General features: G+C 33.4%; 1 protein-coding gene across 1 annotated transcript; it reads right to left on the bottom strand.

Moving 5' to 3' along the window:
- Positions 1-6524: 6524 nt before the first annotated feature.
- LOC146997523 (uncharacterized) lies at positions 6525-19713 on the bottom strand. The gene is made up of 2 exons (XM_085814729.1): positions 18565-19713; positions 6525-8119 (listed from the first exon to the last, which is right to left on the bottom strand). The coding sequence occupies exon 1, from the start codon at positions 19564-19566 to the stop codon at positions 18781-18783; it is 786 nt and encodes a 261-aa protein (XP_085670855.1). The 5' UTR covers positions 19567-19713; the 3' UTR covers positions 6525-8119; positions 18565-18780.
- Positions 19714-20535: the final 822 nt, after the last annotated feature.

Below are 20535 nucleotides of genomic sequence, written 5' to 3'. Positions count from 1 at the left end.
CAAAATTTCAACGTTCTGAGGCTACTCGTTTTTGAGTTATGCGAGATACGTATGTACGTACATACGTTCGTACAGACGCCACGAAAAATTCTCTTCAGAATTAATTTTAAAGCGGTTTTATTTTATTTTTATTTTATTTTTATTTTTTGAAGGAAAAGAGTATTTTATTCTGTCTTTACGTACAGATATCCCGCAAAAACATCGTTAAATTGCATTCGATAGCGGTCAAAATGGATATTTTCGTCGAAAAATGCTGCCTGAAACTTTTCGCGATTACAATACTTCCTTTTTACTTCGTACAAGGAAGTAAAAAAAAGCAAAATAGTATGGTATTTTGCAACAGGCAGTTCAGAAAAAGTATGATATTAAATATCCTTTTAACAGCAGTCTAAGAAAAGGTAAAGAGATAATTGAAGAGCACATTTGTTTCCCAACAATCATTGTTTACAAAATTCACAAACAAAACGAACGCTGCTGGAATTGCATCTTTTAAGGTTGCACATAACTTGCAATTCACAAAAAAATCCTTTGAGAATGGCAACATAGTTAAAGTCAATGCTTGCTACAATAGAAACTTTATTTCAAGATGCTAAATAAGAATGAATTTAAGGCAACTCTCCAAGATGTCCAATTATCCAGAAATTCCGTCACTTGCAGAACAGAAGCTATGTAAGTAAAAGATGATTTACAAAAATGCGTTTTCATTTTAGAGTTAAAACTTTTAAAGTTTAGACTGCGGTAAATCAACATAATCTAAAATGTAGCTCAATACTTCTACTAGGATGTCCTTACAATTATTCAGTTCACGATTCTAGTCAATGACTTCGAAGAATTCTGCCATACTCGTCTGTACTTAAGAGAGTACTTCCTTTGCAATTGTTAGATCGGCAAATCCATTGTCTACTTCCATTTTTATAGTTAACTCATAAATTCACCTTCCTTTATGTGTGCTTATACTGCAGACGGAAACTGAAGACTGAGATGAGAATGACGATTAATAGGTTTTTCCAGTTCAGACCAAATCGACAATAAATCCCTAATGTTGTTTTTGGATTAGATTATTTATTTACAGCAAAGCCTTGAGGGCTATCTGCCTAAGGGGAGGGATGCCTTCATGGAGGAGTTTCTAAGGGAAATTGGCTCATATACACATTACACATGGGGAAACCACGAAAACACCCATGCAGCCAGACGGTTCGTGGGTTTCGAACCTCAGACTGAACTACCAGTGTTCAGCGACTCTACCACTAGGCGACTGGTGAGCTGTTGTTTTTGGGAGAGGCTTATTTGTGATATAAACACACTTCTCGATATGGTAATTATTAGAAAATCATGTGATATTTGAAAATGTTTTTCTCTTATTTTTTCCTCTAGAAAGTACGCCAGTTGCTGCTGAAGATGATTTGGGAAACCTTTTCACCACTTTTTATGTTTTTGTTATCGGATTTAAGTAGAAATCAATAGCTATTCTGTGTACTACTCTAAACACGTCATCATTATTTGCAAAATTTTCATCGTTTTAATTACAGTTTTCAGAAACAACTGCAGCTGGTCAATAATTTGGAAGTTTTCCGATCGTCGTTCATTGTCAGTTTCGTTTCAATTACAATAGAGCACCAATTATGTTTTTCAAGGGATCATTCACAAATGGTGTATGAATGAGAAAGATTACAAATTATATTTTAATTTACGATGCGAAAGATATATATTAGTTACATAATTTTGATACTAATGTTACACAATTTTATTATTGTACAACCTGTTTAAAATATTAACTGTTCAAACAAATTGAAAATAAACATTTTAAATAAGTATTTAATTAATATTTTAAACAATTTAAGGAATTTTTTGTAATTAATGTTTTAAAAATTATATTAATATAAATTTACATTATTAAAATCAGAAGAATCCAAATTTTTTGTATGTAGCTACATTAAAGAGAAAAGATCATACATTTGTTTGAATTACTATCTTGAATAAGAAATCCCCACCCCCGAATAATTTAAGGCAAATTTTAACTCTTTTTACAAAGAAAAAGTATTTAACAATCATCTGATGTGTTTTTGATTTCGAATCTGAATGCTATGAATCAAATTCTAGTCTTGAAATGTTTTCTTGTTTGTATTATTAAATACAAAGAAATTTATGAGGGTGTCTATGCAGTACATAGCATGTTATTATTTATTAAAGGTGGTATTATTTATTCAGTTTCTTCTTCATCCCTGTTACTTAAATCTCCATCTGGTAAAATGTTTTGAATCTGTTTTCCAATTATGCATAACTCTGATGTCATTACATTTTGGGATTACAGTTCATGTATTCCTCATTTGTAATGTCTAATCCCAATAGTTTCCGAACTTGACTCTGGGTTTAAGATACTTCTTTAATAAAGCAATTTTTAGTTGTTTACTGTTTTACTTGAACCCAGGCAAGTGAAATCACATTCATAGCCTCAAGAATATTTAAACTATTCTGTGTATTTCCTGTAGTTATGTTCTGTAGGGCTATTTGAATCGAACTTTGAACGGTAGAAAATTTTCAAATTCTTAATGATGCCCAGTTCTAAAGGTTGCACTACACTAGTGCAATTTGCTGGCAAGAAATTAATTTCCATATTTTGCAACAAACCTGTCGTTTAAGAATGGGTGGTATACTGATCCATGAAAAGTAAAATTTTACAGTTTAGTCTATTTTCTTGAGCTTCCTCTACAAAAACGACAAGTCATCAATGCTTTCTGATTTGCTTTATATTCTACTAGCCCAGTTTTAACATCCTTGAAGCACCTCGATTTCTGTTACTTTCCTATAACTAAAGAAGTCGTTTTTTCATATCATCGGCCTTTGCACTGCGTAAAACAGCTGTTCTTTAATCAATTTTTTATCTGGCTTAGTTTAATGAAACTCTATACATGGGCACCATATTTTTTTCTGCTTCAATATTAGATGAATTTCATTCAAGAATAAATTTTTATAAATTTTATAATGCCAAAAAATAAAATTCAAATAATTTCTTAGTAAAATTCATGCAAGAATTGAATTTTCCACAAATGGCATCTCAAACCCCAGTGGTACTGCATACAAAAGGGGGGGAAAATGAGAAATTACGTTCACTGAAAGCTCTGTTTTACAGCAGGAAGAATGGCTAACACAATGCAGCTATTTAAATTCCATAAGTAATTTATCGAAAAAAGTAAGACCATGTGGTAGAAGTTGGAAAATTTAGTAACTCTGATTCAAATAAAAACAAACATTCAAAATTTCTGGAAACAAGGAGGATAAAGAATCCATTAAATTGATCAATTTCAATGATCCTGCATCATGGCTGACAATTTTAGGTAAAATTCAGTTTTTCTTCATAGAACATGCACCAGACCAAGGACAGGATGCTGATAGCTTTTAAGAAGCATTCTAATAGGAAGAGAATTCATCACAACTGACTCATCTGTTCAAAAAAGATCTCTGCGATACTGTGTTTTTCATGCATTCTTTTTACTAAAATAAGACAGGTTCTACTATCTCCAATCCAAAGAGGTTTCAGAGATTGGTCAAACTTAAAACTAATTTCAATCATGAAAATTTTGTTTCATTGCAGTGCTTATCAATGGGATTGCTTTGAAGGGAGGGAACAATATTGGGGGTTGTTTCATAGACAATTCATTGCACAAAGTAATAGAATCAGAAAAAGAAAAAGGAGGAAATAGTTTATGCAATTTTGCAAGAAATAATTTACCTCTTAGAGATATACATGAAACTACAGGCCATCTATAACAGGAACATCCCTGAACTTAATTGAATTAATTTATTCCATTATATTGGGTCAGTCCATAAATTCATGCACATTTTTTGGTAAATTTTTAAATATAAATAAACACAATTTAACATTTTAATCAATTATATATTTTCCTCCATTATCTACAATGTCTCGCCATCTTATAGGCAGCTTTTTTATGCCATTGCTGTAGAAAGACTCTGGTTTTGATGCAAAAAAAACTTGAAAGTTCATTGTGTACACCCTGTTTAGAATAAAATTTTTTTCCCAATAAAAAATTTTGTAAGGCACGGAATAAGTGACAATCACTGGGGGAATATCTGGGGAGTAAGCAGGATGTGGCAAAAGCTCCTAATTAAATTCACTCATTTTTTACAGCGTTGTTCGAGCCGAATGCGGTTTAGCGTTATCATGATGAAACAACACTTTCTCGATATACACCAATCGTGGGCATTTTTTTTTATCAATTCTGAGTTTAGATGGCAAAGTTGTTCATTATAAACTTCTGAATTAATCGTTTGATTTGGTTCTAATAGTTCAAAATGTCCTGAACAGGGCTCATCATCAATGCTGCTTTTTCCAACTTTAAATTTTTTAAACCATTTCTGGGCAGACCTTACACTAATAGTGTGTTCACCATGTACACTATTAATTTTTGTCGATGCAAACCTGGCAGATTCTCCACACGAAAATAAAAAATGTAGCACAGCACGTTTGCACTGATTATCTATATTCATCTTCTTCAATGGTCAGACAGCCCAGGATGGGCCCTTGCCTTTCTTAGAATCGAATTCCAAGCTCTTCTTTCCCTGGCCATGGACATCCAATTGGTTATTTTTAAAATTCTTAAGTACGTTTCCAAACAGTTGAGCCACCTAAGTTTATGTCTCCCTCTTTTTTTCGGGTGCCGAATGGTCTGGCCGAGATCTTTTTAGTTACTCGATTTTTATCCATTCTGCACAGATGGCCTGCTCATTTAATTCTCCGAATCCTTATATATTTTACTATATCTATTTCTTTAAAGGATTCATAGAGTTCAGAGTTAGTTCTTCTTCTCCAGATATTGTTACATTTTATGCCACCAAAAATACTTCTCAAAATGTTTCTTTCAAAGACAGAAATGATACGTTTAGCTTTTTCTGTCATTGCCCAGGTCTCAACAGAGTATGTAAGAATGAGTCTGATTAAGCTTTTGTAAATTAAAATCTTCGTTTTTCTGCTAGTGAAGTTAGACCAAGTATTTTTTTGAGACCGAAAAAACATCAGTTAGCATCTGTGACTCTACTATGGATCTCGGGCATTAAATCATTGAGAGTATTAACTTCTGATCCTAAATATTTAAATTTGCTAACAGTTTCAAATTTGTAATTCCCAATATGTATTTAGTTTTATTTTGGTTGAATATTCAGTTTCTGTGGGTACTAAAATGCATTCGATATTTACGAAAGTTGGTGATGAACTGAATAATATGGTAGTCAACTGATGACAAGTTTCAACAGGCTCAAAATTGTATTTAGTAAATGCGTCATAGTGAATTTCACCCATACTCTTAATGCGCACGAACTTCTGGACTCACTGATATTTGGAATACTGTCTATCATGTAGCTAGTCACAGAATGAGATCCATTCTTATCATTCTAATAAAGCAAAAGATAAGTTTATAATTATATTTTTAATTAAAATTCTTTTTACTATCGAAAAAGGGAAAAACATTTTTTGATATTTGATAGCATAAAAGAAATTTTGCATCATGATCAACTGTGTCAAATTATTAGATACCTGTACATTAATGATGGATCCATAACTACTGATGAAAGCTTTATAAATTCTGTAGAAATAAAACAGAAAACTAGAAGTCGTTTAGCAAACGAAATTATTTATAAGAGATGGCCTCAACATTCAAAATTTTTAAGGTCAAGGATATGATAAAGGGACTAATATAGCTGAACTGCATAAATGTATTCAAGCCATTATTTGTTAAAGAAATGATAAAGCTACATTATTCCTTGTTCAGCTCATAGTTTAAATTTAATATGCAAAAATACCACCAATGCTCCTAAAGGATTACATCTACAAATGACTGATGTACACTGGTTATTACATGGCATTAAATGATAAATTTTTGCAGTGGTCTAAAAATCACAGCATTTTGAATAAGCCAGTATTAAATTTTTAGGTATCACCTGTATGTAATTTAATACTGCAAGAAACAGAAAAGGTAAAATAAAGTCTTACAGTCAAAAAGGCCTTTCATTTCAATAACTGTGAGTTAATATTCATTTTTGAAATATATAAAACTATGATAAAATAGTATTGTAAGAGTTTGAAATAAATAGTGTTACAAATTTTGTATATATGTAACATGAAATGCTTAAAAGGGACTAAGCTCTATCATAAAAATAAGAATACAGGAGCAAGTCTACTTAACATCCAGCTAAATGGCTATTTTGCTAAACTGGTGAGATATCGCTAAACTGATAATGGATTAGGGGACTAATTTGGTGATAAATCTCCCAAAGTGGCCAAAATTGGTGACATTTTTGACCAGCCCCTGTTTAACTGTAATTAGTATTCTAATCGAATAATTGTCATTGATCCCTATATGTAACTGTAAACACAAATATACCTCAAATGCTTTCCACTAATTTCGAGAAATGGAAGGTAATAAAGATTTCTCTGTGGCTGGGGTATAACTATATACGGTTAGAGAGAACATCATATCTCAGTTCATGGTTAACTAGGGCATACTGAGATACCTCCATGAGAGCTTTACTCTTTAGATGCACTTTGCATTGCATTGCATTTAAAATTCTTAGTAGTTTGATGTGTAATTACTGATTGCTTTCTGTGACACTGTGAAGAGAAGTATCAGTATTTTTGTGGAAAGACAGACATAAAGTGTTCCTTCTGGTAAAATAAATTTTATCAAGCTATTATCAGTTCAGAGCGCATTCAATCTATTACAAACCTGTATGCATGCAACAATACTTTTAAACAGTATGAAAGTACATAAATATAGTCAAATTGTATTGTATGTATTACTCTCTCTCTATTATATATGCATAATGCTCAGTGGTTAAATTACAGAAACTATTCTTAACCTTTTATGCCCATAATATGCAAATATTTTTTAAAAAATGGCATTTGTATTTAGATCTTCAATAGCTGAACTGTAATAATAAATATTCAATGCATAAATGCTGTGGAATGCAATAAATAAACAAATATGTAGAAAAAGTATTTTTATAGACACATCTAGTACAAAATTTCCTTAGACAAGATAAAATATAAAAAAGGAATATTTAATAACTTACAAAAATATATTTTTTCTTTTTGAGTAAAATTTCCAAACTTGATACAAAAGAATATAACAAAGAATGTAAGAATAATTAAAATATGTATTTTATAATCTGAATATTCACACGAATATTACATTCAAAAATTAAATATCACATTTTCTAGTAATGAATATTTTTAATAATGCTGCAATACTATACAAAGAAATTTTAAAATGTTCATTTCTGCAACTTTAAAATCAATGATTCTATTATTACTAAAAGTTGCATATTAATTCATATAGCTGCATATATATTCTACTAAATGTTGCATAAAACATTCCCCCCCCTAAAACCAAATGCTTTTTGATGAAAAGCAATTGTACATCTGTATAGTTGCATACCACAGACGAAATATTGGCCATTTTGAGAATTACTTTTATTATAAATGTGACATTTAAAATTATAAATGATGTAATATTAATTTATAATGTGAATATTTGAGCATTTATAATATAAAAATTATTCATAAAACATGAGAAAATTTGGCAGCATAATTGAGAGTGAATTTAAAATGTTAAGAATGGTATGAGATGCTCTCCTATATCACAGTATATAACATTACATTTAGGCATATTCAACAGAAAAGAACTGTTCATGTGATAATATAAGGTATGAATTTTTCAATAATAAAATCCAATTTTTTTTAAAAAAGGGGCTAATAGATATTACAGTGCACCAATAACATTATTGAAAATTCATTCAGTATGTAATAAATGTTTAGATTTCTTCCGATATGCCATACAATTTTGATATTTTTATAAGAGGATTACAGCACTTAATTTTAAAATATCTAAGCATTTTATATCCTGATACCTCCTCAAAGAAACCTCATTCTTATTCAACAAGACTGTACAATAATGGTATTAGAACGTTTCTCTCTAGTTGTAATTATTTGATCTTTTCACTGGTATAGGTTGAAGAAAGCAGTCTAGCATCTTTTACTTCTCCAGGAAGACTCAATTCTAAACCATTCATAGCTTCTGTAACAATTATTTGACAAGCCAATCGAGATCTAAAAAAAGAGACAATGTTTATAATGTCCATAGTTTTTAATTTCAGATACAAATCTATAAAAGAAATTATAAATAAGCATTTCAATCTGCTTTGTTCATTCCAGTTCTCAGACTACAAAAGAACCATTAAAAATTAGATAAACACATCACATACTCCCCTAAGATAAAATTCCTGTAAATAATCAAGTACATATAAGCCTCATACTGTATTTTTCGATGACCATTCAACTATTAATCATAAAAAAGCCATCAGATTTAAAAGATAAACAAGATCAAGTACATTTGCTTTTATTAAAATACAACTGCATTTCAAATTAAGAAAATCTTACAAGAATCAAACAAACTAATTTATTTTAGTGTTTTGCTTAATTTCATTTATGCATTTATAACATAAAAATATACAAAATCTAATAAATGAAAATAACATTTCCATCCTCTGCTTTGAAAATTGTATTTTCTTCAATAATATTTTATTTCATGTCTTTAAAATTTTAATAGACAAGAAAATGCATACATTTTAAAATATGCAGATCACATAAAGTCATGAAAATTTTTTTTCAGTGCACTAGATCAAGGAACATTGTTCTGAAAAATATTATGTTCTCATCTTTAAATAAATGGCAAACCATAATATATACATATACAGGGTGGTTATAAAAAAATCTCCTCCGATATATGAACTCCTAGCCACCTAGCTGCTCAACCAATCGAAATGAATTTCAGATATTATTTTTTGAAGGTGTGCGCTCGATTGCAATGATTTAAAATAACACAGCTTCTCATGGTTATGGTTAATGAAAATTTTTTTAAAAGTTCCCACCTTTTTCCCTGCACCAAATGGCGCTGAAAAACCATATATAGTTTGGTTTATTTAACTATGGTACAGCACTCGAGAAGTATCTGCCTAAGGGGGGGTGTTTTTGCGGAGGAGTTTCTAAGGGAAACTAGCTCACATACACATGACATATATGCTGGGATTCAAACCCAGGACCGAATTACCAGTATTGAACAGCTTTACCACTCGACTACTGGTGGGCAACCATAAATGGCAAGTTAGCCATATGACAAAAATTGCCAGCATATAATATCTGCAAAGAAGAGTACTGTAAAGGACCATAAACAACACAAGAGAGGAATCTGTATAACTTCACATTTTATGGCATCTATCAGTTCTGACAGATCTTATTTTGTAGACCTTAAGGTTTCAGATAATTCCAGAACCAGAACCCCACCGAAGTGAGGTCAGCGGATTGTGACAGCTATGAAAGTGCAAATTTACAGGAGATGAATATCTTGAAACATTGTACACATTGAAAACCTCTAATTCTAAAACAGTTTTTTCTTCTCTCCTCTCTATTATCACTGATCCTTTATAATGCTCTTCTTTGCAAATGTTTTATAGTCATACATGTATCTTTCCATTGTCATTTAAGGTTTTCCAATGTGCTAATAAATTTGCCCAGGGAAAAAAGTGGGTGTTACCATCTGAAAATTTTGGAATTTCTTTACTGCAACCATAACTGTGAGAGCTCTGTTGTTTTAAATCATCACAATCTTGAATGCATACCTTCAAACAATATCTAAAATTTCATTTCGACTAGTTGAGTGGATAGGCCACTAGAGGTTCATATATTGGTAAAAATTTTTTATACTATCCTGCATATACTAAGTTCACAGTGCCTTTACTTTCAAAACCCTTGGTCGTAGACACATAGTGCATTTAATGGCATATTCCCCAGCTTCACGTAATTCTCTCCTTTTTCAAGGTGTTCAGAAAGCAAGCTTCCCATAATTTTAAAACAGATTTGTTCATTTAGACATTGTTTTGATCTTACTAATTGATTTGTTCATGGATTTGGGGTACATGGGCTCTGACTGATGAAACAATAATAGTTAAGTTTAAAAAAAATAGGGAATATCTAGTGTTCTGGACAGTTCTGAAGATCATTGCAGGTGGAAAGATAAACTGAATAGCGATATTGATGATGGCGACAACTAGCAAACAGCAGACTTGATAGCAGTTCCATCACGATTAAACAACTTCAGACCTCAAGAGTAGCTAGCAGTGAACAACAATAAAAGTGGATGAGATTTAAAACAGAAGCATAAATGAAAATCTTGTGTTAGATACTTTAATGTTAATGTCATTAGTAATTTTTAATCTGATTAGAATGCAGGTTTCTTTTAACCCTCTAAGCGGCAAGGGCGTACATATACGGCCTAGAATATTTTTTTCTGATATCTGTAAGAATGTATATATACGTGCATATTAAAATATATCAAAGAAATTAAGACACTATATCAAAAGAAAACAAATCCAGGCATGAAATACCAACCAGGAGAGTTTTTACATTAAAATCAAAAAATAATTTGTTCTCATAGTAGTTTTGGGAAATTTGTGCTTTCTTAGCGAAAACCCTGGCCGCTCAGAGAGTTAAATAAATAATATTGTGATAATTACCAAGAGTTTATCTATGAATATTTTTCATTTGTTATGTTTTTTCTGTAACTGTGTCCTTTGCATATCTCTTCCCCTCTATTTTTGTATGATAAAATCATAAAAAAAAAGGGGAAAATATGTGAATAAATACAATACTTCCAATTACAAAAATGCTTTAAATGATGGAGATATTTTTGCTTTTCCATTTTTTGAATTAAAAAGAATTAAGTTCATAAAAATTACGAAATCTAATCTTTTATACACTCCTTCAGTCCATAATGAGAAAATTTCCTACACATTCTTAAAAATATAACAACAACAACAAAAAAAAAAAAAAAAAAAAAAAAAAAAAGACTCTCATACATATTACATTTTAAAGTTGAAGATCATATTTAGGGATCATACAAAACTTGAAGAAATAACATTTCCATTTGTACGCTAGTAAAAATACAATACATTAATTTAGAAAAAGGTTAGATTGCCTGTGGGCCACATGCACAACCTGAAAAACAGCTGACGGTTCGAATTTTTTTTTAACAAAATAAAAAGCGTTTAAAATAAATGTTGTTTACTAAGCATTTTTCGGAAAAAATTCAAACTTATATTTATTTTTTGTATCTGAAATTTAAAGTCTGGTACTTGCAAGACACTTATATTGGTTACACTTTGTAATTCAAATATTTGACAATTAAAAGTTCCAGACTTACTATAATCATTAAATAATTTAGTTCAATTTAAGCTGAAAGAAATTATGAAAACTTTCTTAACTTTTCAGAGAAAGTTTTCCAGGCAGAACAAAACTAGAGAATAAATAATGACAAACTTAAGTCTCTTTTCCTTATTTATTGAATTCGTTTCTATGCATAAATAAAAATACATATTTGTATGTATATAACTATAAATTTTTTTATTCCTCGACTTGACACTTAATGGCATTTCAGTTTTGATAAAATTTGAAGCCTTAGAGAGAAATACTAGAAATTGTCTTTATCACAGATTGTAGATGCTCATCGGTAAATCAGATTTCCTTCTTATTAATTTTCAATTGTGGAAAAAAAAAATTCTTCACAAATAATTATAAAATATGTCAAGTACAAATAAAAGTTAATAAAATCCATATCTTCAAATCTTGATTAAGACTTGTATCACACTGTAAATTAGTTAACTCAATTTATAATGAAAATGTCTCTCTCTTGAACTTGATTTTGAAATCTTTGTATTTGCAACAAATTCATAATTAAAATATTTTTGTGAGCTACATTAAATTGCTTAGGGGTTTGGCAGTTCGAGTAGTAGTAGTAGCTAGTAGTAGAAGATTTTCTTGGCACATTTTCTTTTAGCCTGAAAGACTATTTGAACCAAACACATGGTAGATACATCCAAAACTTATAACCCATAATACAAACCCATCTCTTTCAGGTATTCAAATAAATGGTATCGACCTCTTCTCCCATTATACAGTAAAGAGGCAAGTCATATTTATTAAAATGCTTCAATCAAAATCTGTTAAAATATGGATATTCTACGAGGGTTGGGGCAAAAGTCATGGCAACTATTTTTTTCTTGTAGATATGTGAATGGATCACAAAACATATATGTGTTGTGTAGAAGTTCTGCAGGCATAGAGTGTATGCAGAACAACAGATGGCTCTGTGGTAGGGAGGGCTCTGAAATCAGTCAGTTGGTGAGTTCCGTGCGAGATGGAAGTAACCCGTGTTGAGCAGCACGCTTACATCAAAACAGCCGTTCTCCGAGGGAGAAATGCGAAGGAGTGTCACAGTGAATTAGTAGAAGCCCTTGGGAATAATGCCCTACCATATCATACAGTAGCATGGTGGGTAGGAAAGTTTCAGCAAGGACGTGTGTAAACCAGTGATGAGCAACGTTCGGGATGACCGGTGAGTGTGCAGACCGACTTGGCACGTGCCGTCATCAAGCACCTCATGGGTGAAGACAGACGATGGACATTACTGGAGTTAGAGAGGGCAAGTGGCATCTAGAAACGCACTGTCCACAGGATATTGCATAATGAGCTAGCGTCAGAATCCTTCCCCAGTCAAATTGATGGTTATTGTCGCGTATGACGTCAGGGGTGTCATTGTTTGCCACTTTGTTCCTCATGTCAGAACAGTGACCGCACAGTACTGCAGGGGCTTCCAGGTGCGATGTGGCATTTAGGATAAACGTCCGGATCTTGTGGACAGTGCAATAATTCTGCACGACAAGGCGAGGGGATGGGAAGAATTGGAGCACCCACCATACTATCCTGACCTTTTGCCCTGTGACTTTGATCTCATTCCCAAAATTAAGGAACCAATACGTGGCAGACGGTTTGCAACACGAGAGCACATTGCTAATGCTGTGCGCCAACAGATGACCCAATTCATACATGGTGTGGAAAATGCTGAGGCTGATGGTATTCAGCACCTCCCACATCGTTGGCAGCGTGTGGTGACAGTAGCAGGGGACTACATTGAGTGTCTTTAGGCCCAGGTTTGTCATATCAACTTTATGTGTATTGTGTTGTCATTCTTTTGCACGGTGAAGGCTATATTGCCCTGTATACTACTGTAATAAATTCGTGTGTTACGATATTTTAGTGCTATTTATTGTCCACACATGTAGTTAAGACCTTGTCCTTTCGTCTGTATATGTGACATTTTTCAACCGGACTGGTATCTTCAAGAAAAAAAATAGTTGCCATGACTTTTGTCTCAACCTACGTATTAAAAAATGACAAACGGACAGAACAATATCACAATTAGGACCCTCTGACTCACTCTCTGCTTTTAGAAGGTAAATGCGAGTGATCGATTTTAAGATGGGTTAACAGCACATCCTCCTTTCGATTTCTGGCACTCTTCCAGCTTTCCATCCCAAGTTTCAAACGTCTTAACTTATTACTAGCTGAACATCACAGAGTAGCTTCCATTTGTTTAAAATTCTCTGTCTAATATCAGATGTTATGTCTAAAAAGGGAACAGGTCTGCTGAACACTTCCACAGAATTCTTTGCTGTAATATCTGCAAGTTCCCTTTATTTCGAAACCCTTACCCTTTATTTCGAATGTCCAGACACATAGCAGTATATAATGTCATAATGGTCATTCTTTAAGACACTATTCAAGTTTAGGATTGGATTGGATTATTCAATTATGGCAAAGCACACGAGGGCTATCTTCCTAAAGGGAGGGATGCTTTCGTGGAGGACTTTCTAAAGGAAACTGACTCATATACACGTTACACATGAGGAAAACCACGAAAGGCCCATGCAGCCAGCCTGTTCGTGGGATTCGAACTTCAGACCAAACTACCAGTGTTCAGCGTCTTTACCGCTCGGCCGCTGGTGGTCCTCTACTCAAGTTTAGAACTTCTAAAACAGAAGAACTGTTTTCTTCAGAAAAACTCTGCAGTGAACTTTTGGGCACAAGTTTTGGGTAAACAAATAACTGTTGTATTAATTTCTGTGATCTAAAAAGCTTTAACAAGGCATTTACATTACCTCGTTAGAGCTGTTCTCAAAATGTTTGAAAACTTTAAGAAATTCAATTTTTACATCATCCCAAAGAGGAATTTGAAAATAATTTATTGCTTTTCATCTCAGAAATGCTGTATTCTTCAACTAATGACTAAGATCTTTTTGAATAGGTAGAAATCTAGGAAGGCTGTGCTTGGAAAAGGACATTTGAATCATATAAAAGAATATACAGGAAAATAATAGCAAAGAGACAGTTGCTCATGCCTTAAATGAAGTGAAGGCTCAATCTACGTACAAGCTCTGTACAGGTGTTGATTGGAAGGCTCCAAAACAAATGTCTTATGCCTGATGGTAAACAGGATCAAGCTTTAGTAATGCAGATTGACATGAAGATGCATCCACCACAGAGGTGTAATCTAATTTGGAGCTGATTACAGCACTACACAGAACTGGAGCAAAGAACAGCAGTCAGCTCCCCACCATGTGCTCGATAGAATTTTCTTGAGCTTTTGAGAACAGAGAACCAAGCTTTACTTGGAATAATATATTTTTTAAAGACAGCTAAATTACCATGTAGATTAATATCACAAAGGTCATGGAGAATGTCACATCTCCGAGCCTTATCATATGCTTTTTCTATATCTAAGAAAATAGATACTAGGTGTTTCCTCCCAACTTCACAGCAAGGTCTCAAATATCACAACATTAACCAAAGTTGACCTACCTCTTTAAAACTCACCCTGATATGAAGAACTGCAATCATTCTTTTCCAGTGATGAGCTAGATGAGAGTTTATCTTTTTTTTCGAGATTTTGCAAATGCAGCAGGTTCATTCTTATCAATCTATAATTGCAAGAATTCTTACAAGATTCCTTATCAGGTTTTGCTATGAGAATAACTAAAGCTCTCCTCTATATATTTAGGAAAATATGCTTCTTCTACCCTTTGTTAAAAGGGGTAAGAAGGGCAACTAATGATTCACAGGACACAAACTTTAACATAGTAGTTTAGAAACTTTAACATACTTATAGCTCCCACCATCTAGAGTTGTAACTGTCTTAAGTATCCAAGAAAGAGTTCTTCGAATCTTGAGTATTGTGAATTCTGTGTTATAATTTTCACAGTTGAGCTCATTAAATTTGACAGAAACTCTCTTAGATTGTACCTGATTGGGAAAAAAAAAAAAATGCGGACAAATGGTTTACTTGACACAAAAGCAAAAGCCTCACAAATACTATCTGCAGTTTCTTCCCTGCTGTTTATCAAACTATCAAGACAGAAAGTGAGTGATTTTGACATTTTCTTAATACATTCTTAAATTCTTTTTCTCAGAGTATCAAAACTTGTTGATGACACAGAAAACAACACATATTTCCCTGGCTCTGCCATCTGACATTTTGTGCCTTTACCTTAGCCTGCTTATAGGTCAGAAGGTTGGAGACCCGAGTATTTGTAGGAAACATTCCACAGTTTTCTCTGCATCCTGTGCTTCTTTATATTCATTGCTCCACCATGGTTTTGCATACTTGATGCCTTGATGATGATTTAGGAAGCCTTGATGATGATTTAGGAATCGAGAGTTTAGTTGCCTGCAGGATGATGTCAGTTACCACAGTGACTGCATCTTCAATATCTGTATTATTCACTATTTCTTGACTAATCACAGCTAGGAATGATAAAAGTGATCAGTATTCTCTATCATAAATAAAATGATAGGTCAGCTCCAAAGGAGGTATATCCTTGAACAAGAAATAAAAACTGGATGACACAGAAAACAACACATATTTCCCTGGCTCTGCCATCTGACATTTTGTGCCTTTACCTTAGCCTACTTATAGGTCAGAAGGTTGGAGATCCGAGTATGTGTAAGAAATATTGCACAGTTTTCTCTGCTTCCTGTGCTTCTTTACATTCATTGCTCCACCATGGTTTTGCATACTTTGGAAGTCTTACTGATGATTTAGGAATCGAGAGTTTAGTTGCCTGTAGGATGATGTCAGTTACCACAGTCACTGCATCTTCAATATCTGTATTATTCACTATTTCCTGACTAATCACAGCTAGGAATGATAAAAGTGATCAGTATTCTCTATCATAAATAAAATGACAGGTCAGCTCCAAAGGAGGTATATCCTTGAACAAGGAAAAAAACTGGAAAATGATCACAACTGAAAAGAACATTACTAACTTTAAGTGAAAACTAAGATAGCAGTGAGGGAGAACTGATAGCTATATCTGTTGCATGAAATGACTCGGTTGGTTGGGAAAAGAAAGTCTCATTTCCAATATTTAGTATATATAGACAATGATCATCAACCAACTGTTCAGTTTGTTTACCATGTGAATTTACTTGTTGGTTTCCTTAGAAAGAGTTATTGCCATTTAACCACTTGGGCTAAAATGACGCGCCATGTATGTCGAGATGCTTTTGTCTCAAACCGTGAGCGACGTGAACATAACGTCGATAGGCATTTATTGCAAAAATGAAAATAACGTGGTACACATGTCGCCTAACAACAAAATTGTTTATTTCTTGAGTTACAGCTCTGGATTGCACTCGCAGATGCAGAGCGACATAAATGAGACACTTTACCGCTTGTTATATTGTAGCGTCCGGCACCGCAACTGTGAAGTTTACTCACAGTGCAAGTGATTAAATCTCCAAGAATAATAAATGAGTGAGTGGATGATCAATGTAATGATGTAAAGATTCTTGAAATGCACTAATTGTGTTATCGACTGGTTGTCTTAGCCCTCTCGCAAATACTGATCCTGCAGAAAGAATATATACTTAAACTGAATTAAGCATTTATAGCTTTCTAAATTATTTCAGATTTATTTTAAGTAGTTTGATTCTTCATAATGAAATTTTTGGATTGGAAGTATTAACCGATACAGCAGCTTTTCATTGTAAGCTCAATTAATCCATCAATGACTACAGTCACATCTTTCCTTCGTATCCCAGAGACCTTTCCTGTACTCTTGTGGTTACACGTACCAATGGCTGAGAAACTAATCTAGGGAAGCTTTTAAGAAGCAAGTTGCTAAATAACACGATTGAAAAATTTAGCTGCTTAAATGCATCTGAAACAAGAATTTAAACATTCACTTGGCTGTATAAAGAGCACAATCACGCATCTTTTCGATGATAATCCCGAATTTCATCAGTCGACTCCATGTATATTCCCTTCATGTTTCTATCCAAAGAGAAACAAGTTAGGAATTATCAGTTCAACAATAAAACAGTGATCACAAATCTATTAACCGTGATATCCACCTCATGCAAGTAACACGCTCTTTCAATTGTTAACTATTGCGAGTACCATGGGCAAGAATCGTATGCTTGTTACGCGGGGATGTTTTAAGAGGTCCTCAAGGGTTGCCAATTTGTTTTTTTATTGCATGGTTGATTGACTTAAGTCTTTGCTTAAAATAAAGCATGTGTATCCTGAGGCTTTCAAATCCGACTGGAACTTATGCCATATAAAGACTACATTCTTGGTTATTTTCTTGAATTAAGGTATTGGAGAAATATTTAAAATTAGCATAGAGTTTAATTTCCAAGTATACCACTTAAAGGTTAACATAATATTTGTATTCATTCTCGAAGTTAATTTAAAATACTGTACTATTGGATAGTGCCCATTTCCAACACTGTCAGCTTCTAAACATGACAGAGTTGGCATCCTGCATTAATGAAGCATAACAATTCAAAGCGAAATGTACCTTTGATTTTCGCCTGTTACAGCAATCTAACTGGTGCCCTCAGAAATTCGGTATCTTAAGCAACTGCTTATATCGCCTAGCTCAGAGATGACATTGCAATACTGTTCAGTACATAAGAAATGAATGTTCTGTAAAACAAAAATTTAATTGAAACACTTGACTAAGATTTGTTGCACACCTGAAGGTAAATACTTAAGATATTTAGGAGTAAATGGGAATTTATTACATAGACTGCAAATGAGTGTGCACTTACAGTATGAACAAATGATGAAATTGTCAAAATTGATTTTTGAAGGCGTTCTGTAACAAATTTCGCTTTAATGCAGAGTCTTACAATTCTTGTGTGAAGAATTTAAAATCTATCGGTAAATTAAGAAGCAGTGCTTTGCATGCTGTTAAGATTAAAATTTCTCATACATTTGGATAAGTAACATATTCATTTTCTTAGTGATGTGAAAATGCAAGCGTGCGAAAAAAAATCCATCCCCAAGCTAAGAAATGAGCAGATTATCGATTTTAAAAATAATTCAAAGTAGGATACTGATAAACATATAAACTCGGTAACTACTAAATTATAGAATTATTTGAAAGCAAATAAATGAAAAATGCAAGATAAAATAAAGCTTTAACTTAAATTTAATTCTTCAAATTTTAACATACAAAAAGTTAGGGCAATGAAAGATAAATATTAGATATAGCAAAAGGCTTAAAAGTTAAAAATGTAGCATCAAAAACATTAAAAATATTAAAATGCAATACATTAGAATTTTCTGAAAAATACAATAAAGAACTAGAAATTACAATATGTAAATGTTCATAAACTTGCACCATTTTTCACAAGAAAAGATTACTTATATCCGCAACTTGCTGTTCTTATCTATTTAGATAAATCAAAATTCAATGTCGCAATCTTCAATCTGTCACGGGAGACACAGCATACGTAAAAGTTCTTCTGTCTGCATTGATTTTTTCTAATTTTATGTTAAATTTTAGGGTCTTTTTTCTCCACCCCGAGTCTTAGGTATTTCTCCCTTTTTTAGGAGATTCTTTTGCAATTTTCTCAGGAATTTCCGACTCCAGGGCGGTTGATCGCTTTAAATTCACTTCGTAACCTGATGCTTCACCCCGATATGACGAACCTGGGACTGGTGAAAGGAAGTCTACTTGCTGTAAAGGACCTTTCCCAAGTTTTAAACTGTCAAACTGCTCTATCTTGGACTGCCTCTGAGGAAGAAAATTTTTGAAATTATCTATCGCTTTCAAACCACCGTTAGGATGTTGAAGTTCAGAAAGAGCAGATTTTACGCCAGTGTCCACTATCTGCGCATCTTTTGCTGTTTTTTTCAGGTCATCCCAGATATCCTGAAATTCTGTGCCTTCCTTTCTGCTGAATTCTTCCAAAAAATTATCAATGAAGAAACTCGCCCACAATTTGGGTACTGATGTTAGATCAAAATTTTCATCTTCGCTATATTTGCGTATAGCAAATTCTGCGAAAAGTAGACATGACCCCATAGTTAGGTCTAAGATATTCTTTTTCGGTATGAAAACGTCCAACCACCTCCGCACTAAATCTTCGAAATCTGTGGTTCCCATAACCAGCTTTGGATTCTTATCGAAAGCATGCTTTATGTCACTTCTAAAGCACAGCGCATTCGTAACAACCGCAAATCCAATATCGTCGGTATAGTCATTAGACACCATTTCATTATTGATGGGGTAGATCTTCTCCTTTGGCACTTTTAATTCGTGGAACACATAGCGAAATAAATGATGAGCAAAACGTTCAACTCGAATATCCATTCTTTTGCTTCGCAGTTGCCGCCAAAACGTCAGAACACAAAAGCCAAGGAGCTTCCAAAGTACGGTCTTTAAAAGCTTACACTCAAATGATTGATTTGCGTAATCCTACCTAATTTGTATGGCATCAAATCATCTTGTCTGAATAAGCGTTCGAGCTCCTTCCTTACGGCACATTCATGTGAATGATTTAATTATACATTGCCGGATAACGAATTAATTAATTTTCCAAAATGTTTGGTGTTCCTGAAAATAGTGGAAGCTGTTCTAGTTGATATATTTAAGTATTGTTGAGGGTGCTGTTTGGTATTAAAATGCGATGAGTTACGAGAGATAATTGGTGCTGGTTCCAAAGTAAAACTAACTAAGTTAGGCCACACAAATATTTAATTATTTACATAATGTACAAGGTTACAAGTTAGGTGCTCCATTAGCACAAAGTGGAACGAGCGAATGCACCATAGATCCGCTGCGTACATTCTTCAACAATAGAGCTGGAGCAAACCGCATGTATTCGTTACTGAGTAACGGGTACATCGGTTGACTCGAAGTACCGATTCGGTACTCACAAATTCATTTCGTTACTCGCATCTGTCGTGCGATGCGGTTTGTTCGAGTACGAATGATGCGGTTTCTATGCGAATACGAATGCTGTTCGAATAGGAATGATACGGTTGCGTCCAAGGAGGTTAGAATAGATGGAGTAAGCATGACGTCACAAAATTGAAGCCGAGGAAGGATCGACAGCGTGACGTCAGGACTGATGAGGCAGCATGGCTGCCGTGTAGCGTACGGATAAGACGAAAGCTTTGTTTATAATTGTATTAAAACTGCTCAGCCAGATAAAATTGGTGAATGTAGTGAAGGATGTCAATCGTTCCCGCTGCTACGCAGCTAATTTCATAAGTAAATGCCATAAACAGGTATTTTAGTATTTCTATTATTCTGACTTTATTGCTACTCGCTATTAGT

The sequence above is a fragment of the Stegodyphus dumicola genome, chromosome 4, assembly GCF_044657685.1.
Source record: "Stegodyphus dumicola isolate Sdum_Otavi_A_Nest chromosome 4, ASM4465768v1".
In the NCBI taxonomy this organism is placed as follows: Eukaryota; Metazoa; Arthropoda; class Arachnida; order Araneae; family Eresidae; genus Stegodyphus; species Stegodyphus dumicola.
This window is presented reverse-complemented; position numbering and strand designations above follow the sequence as displayed.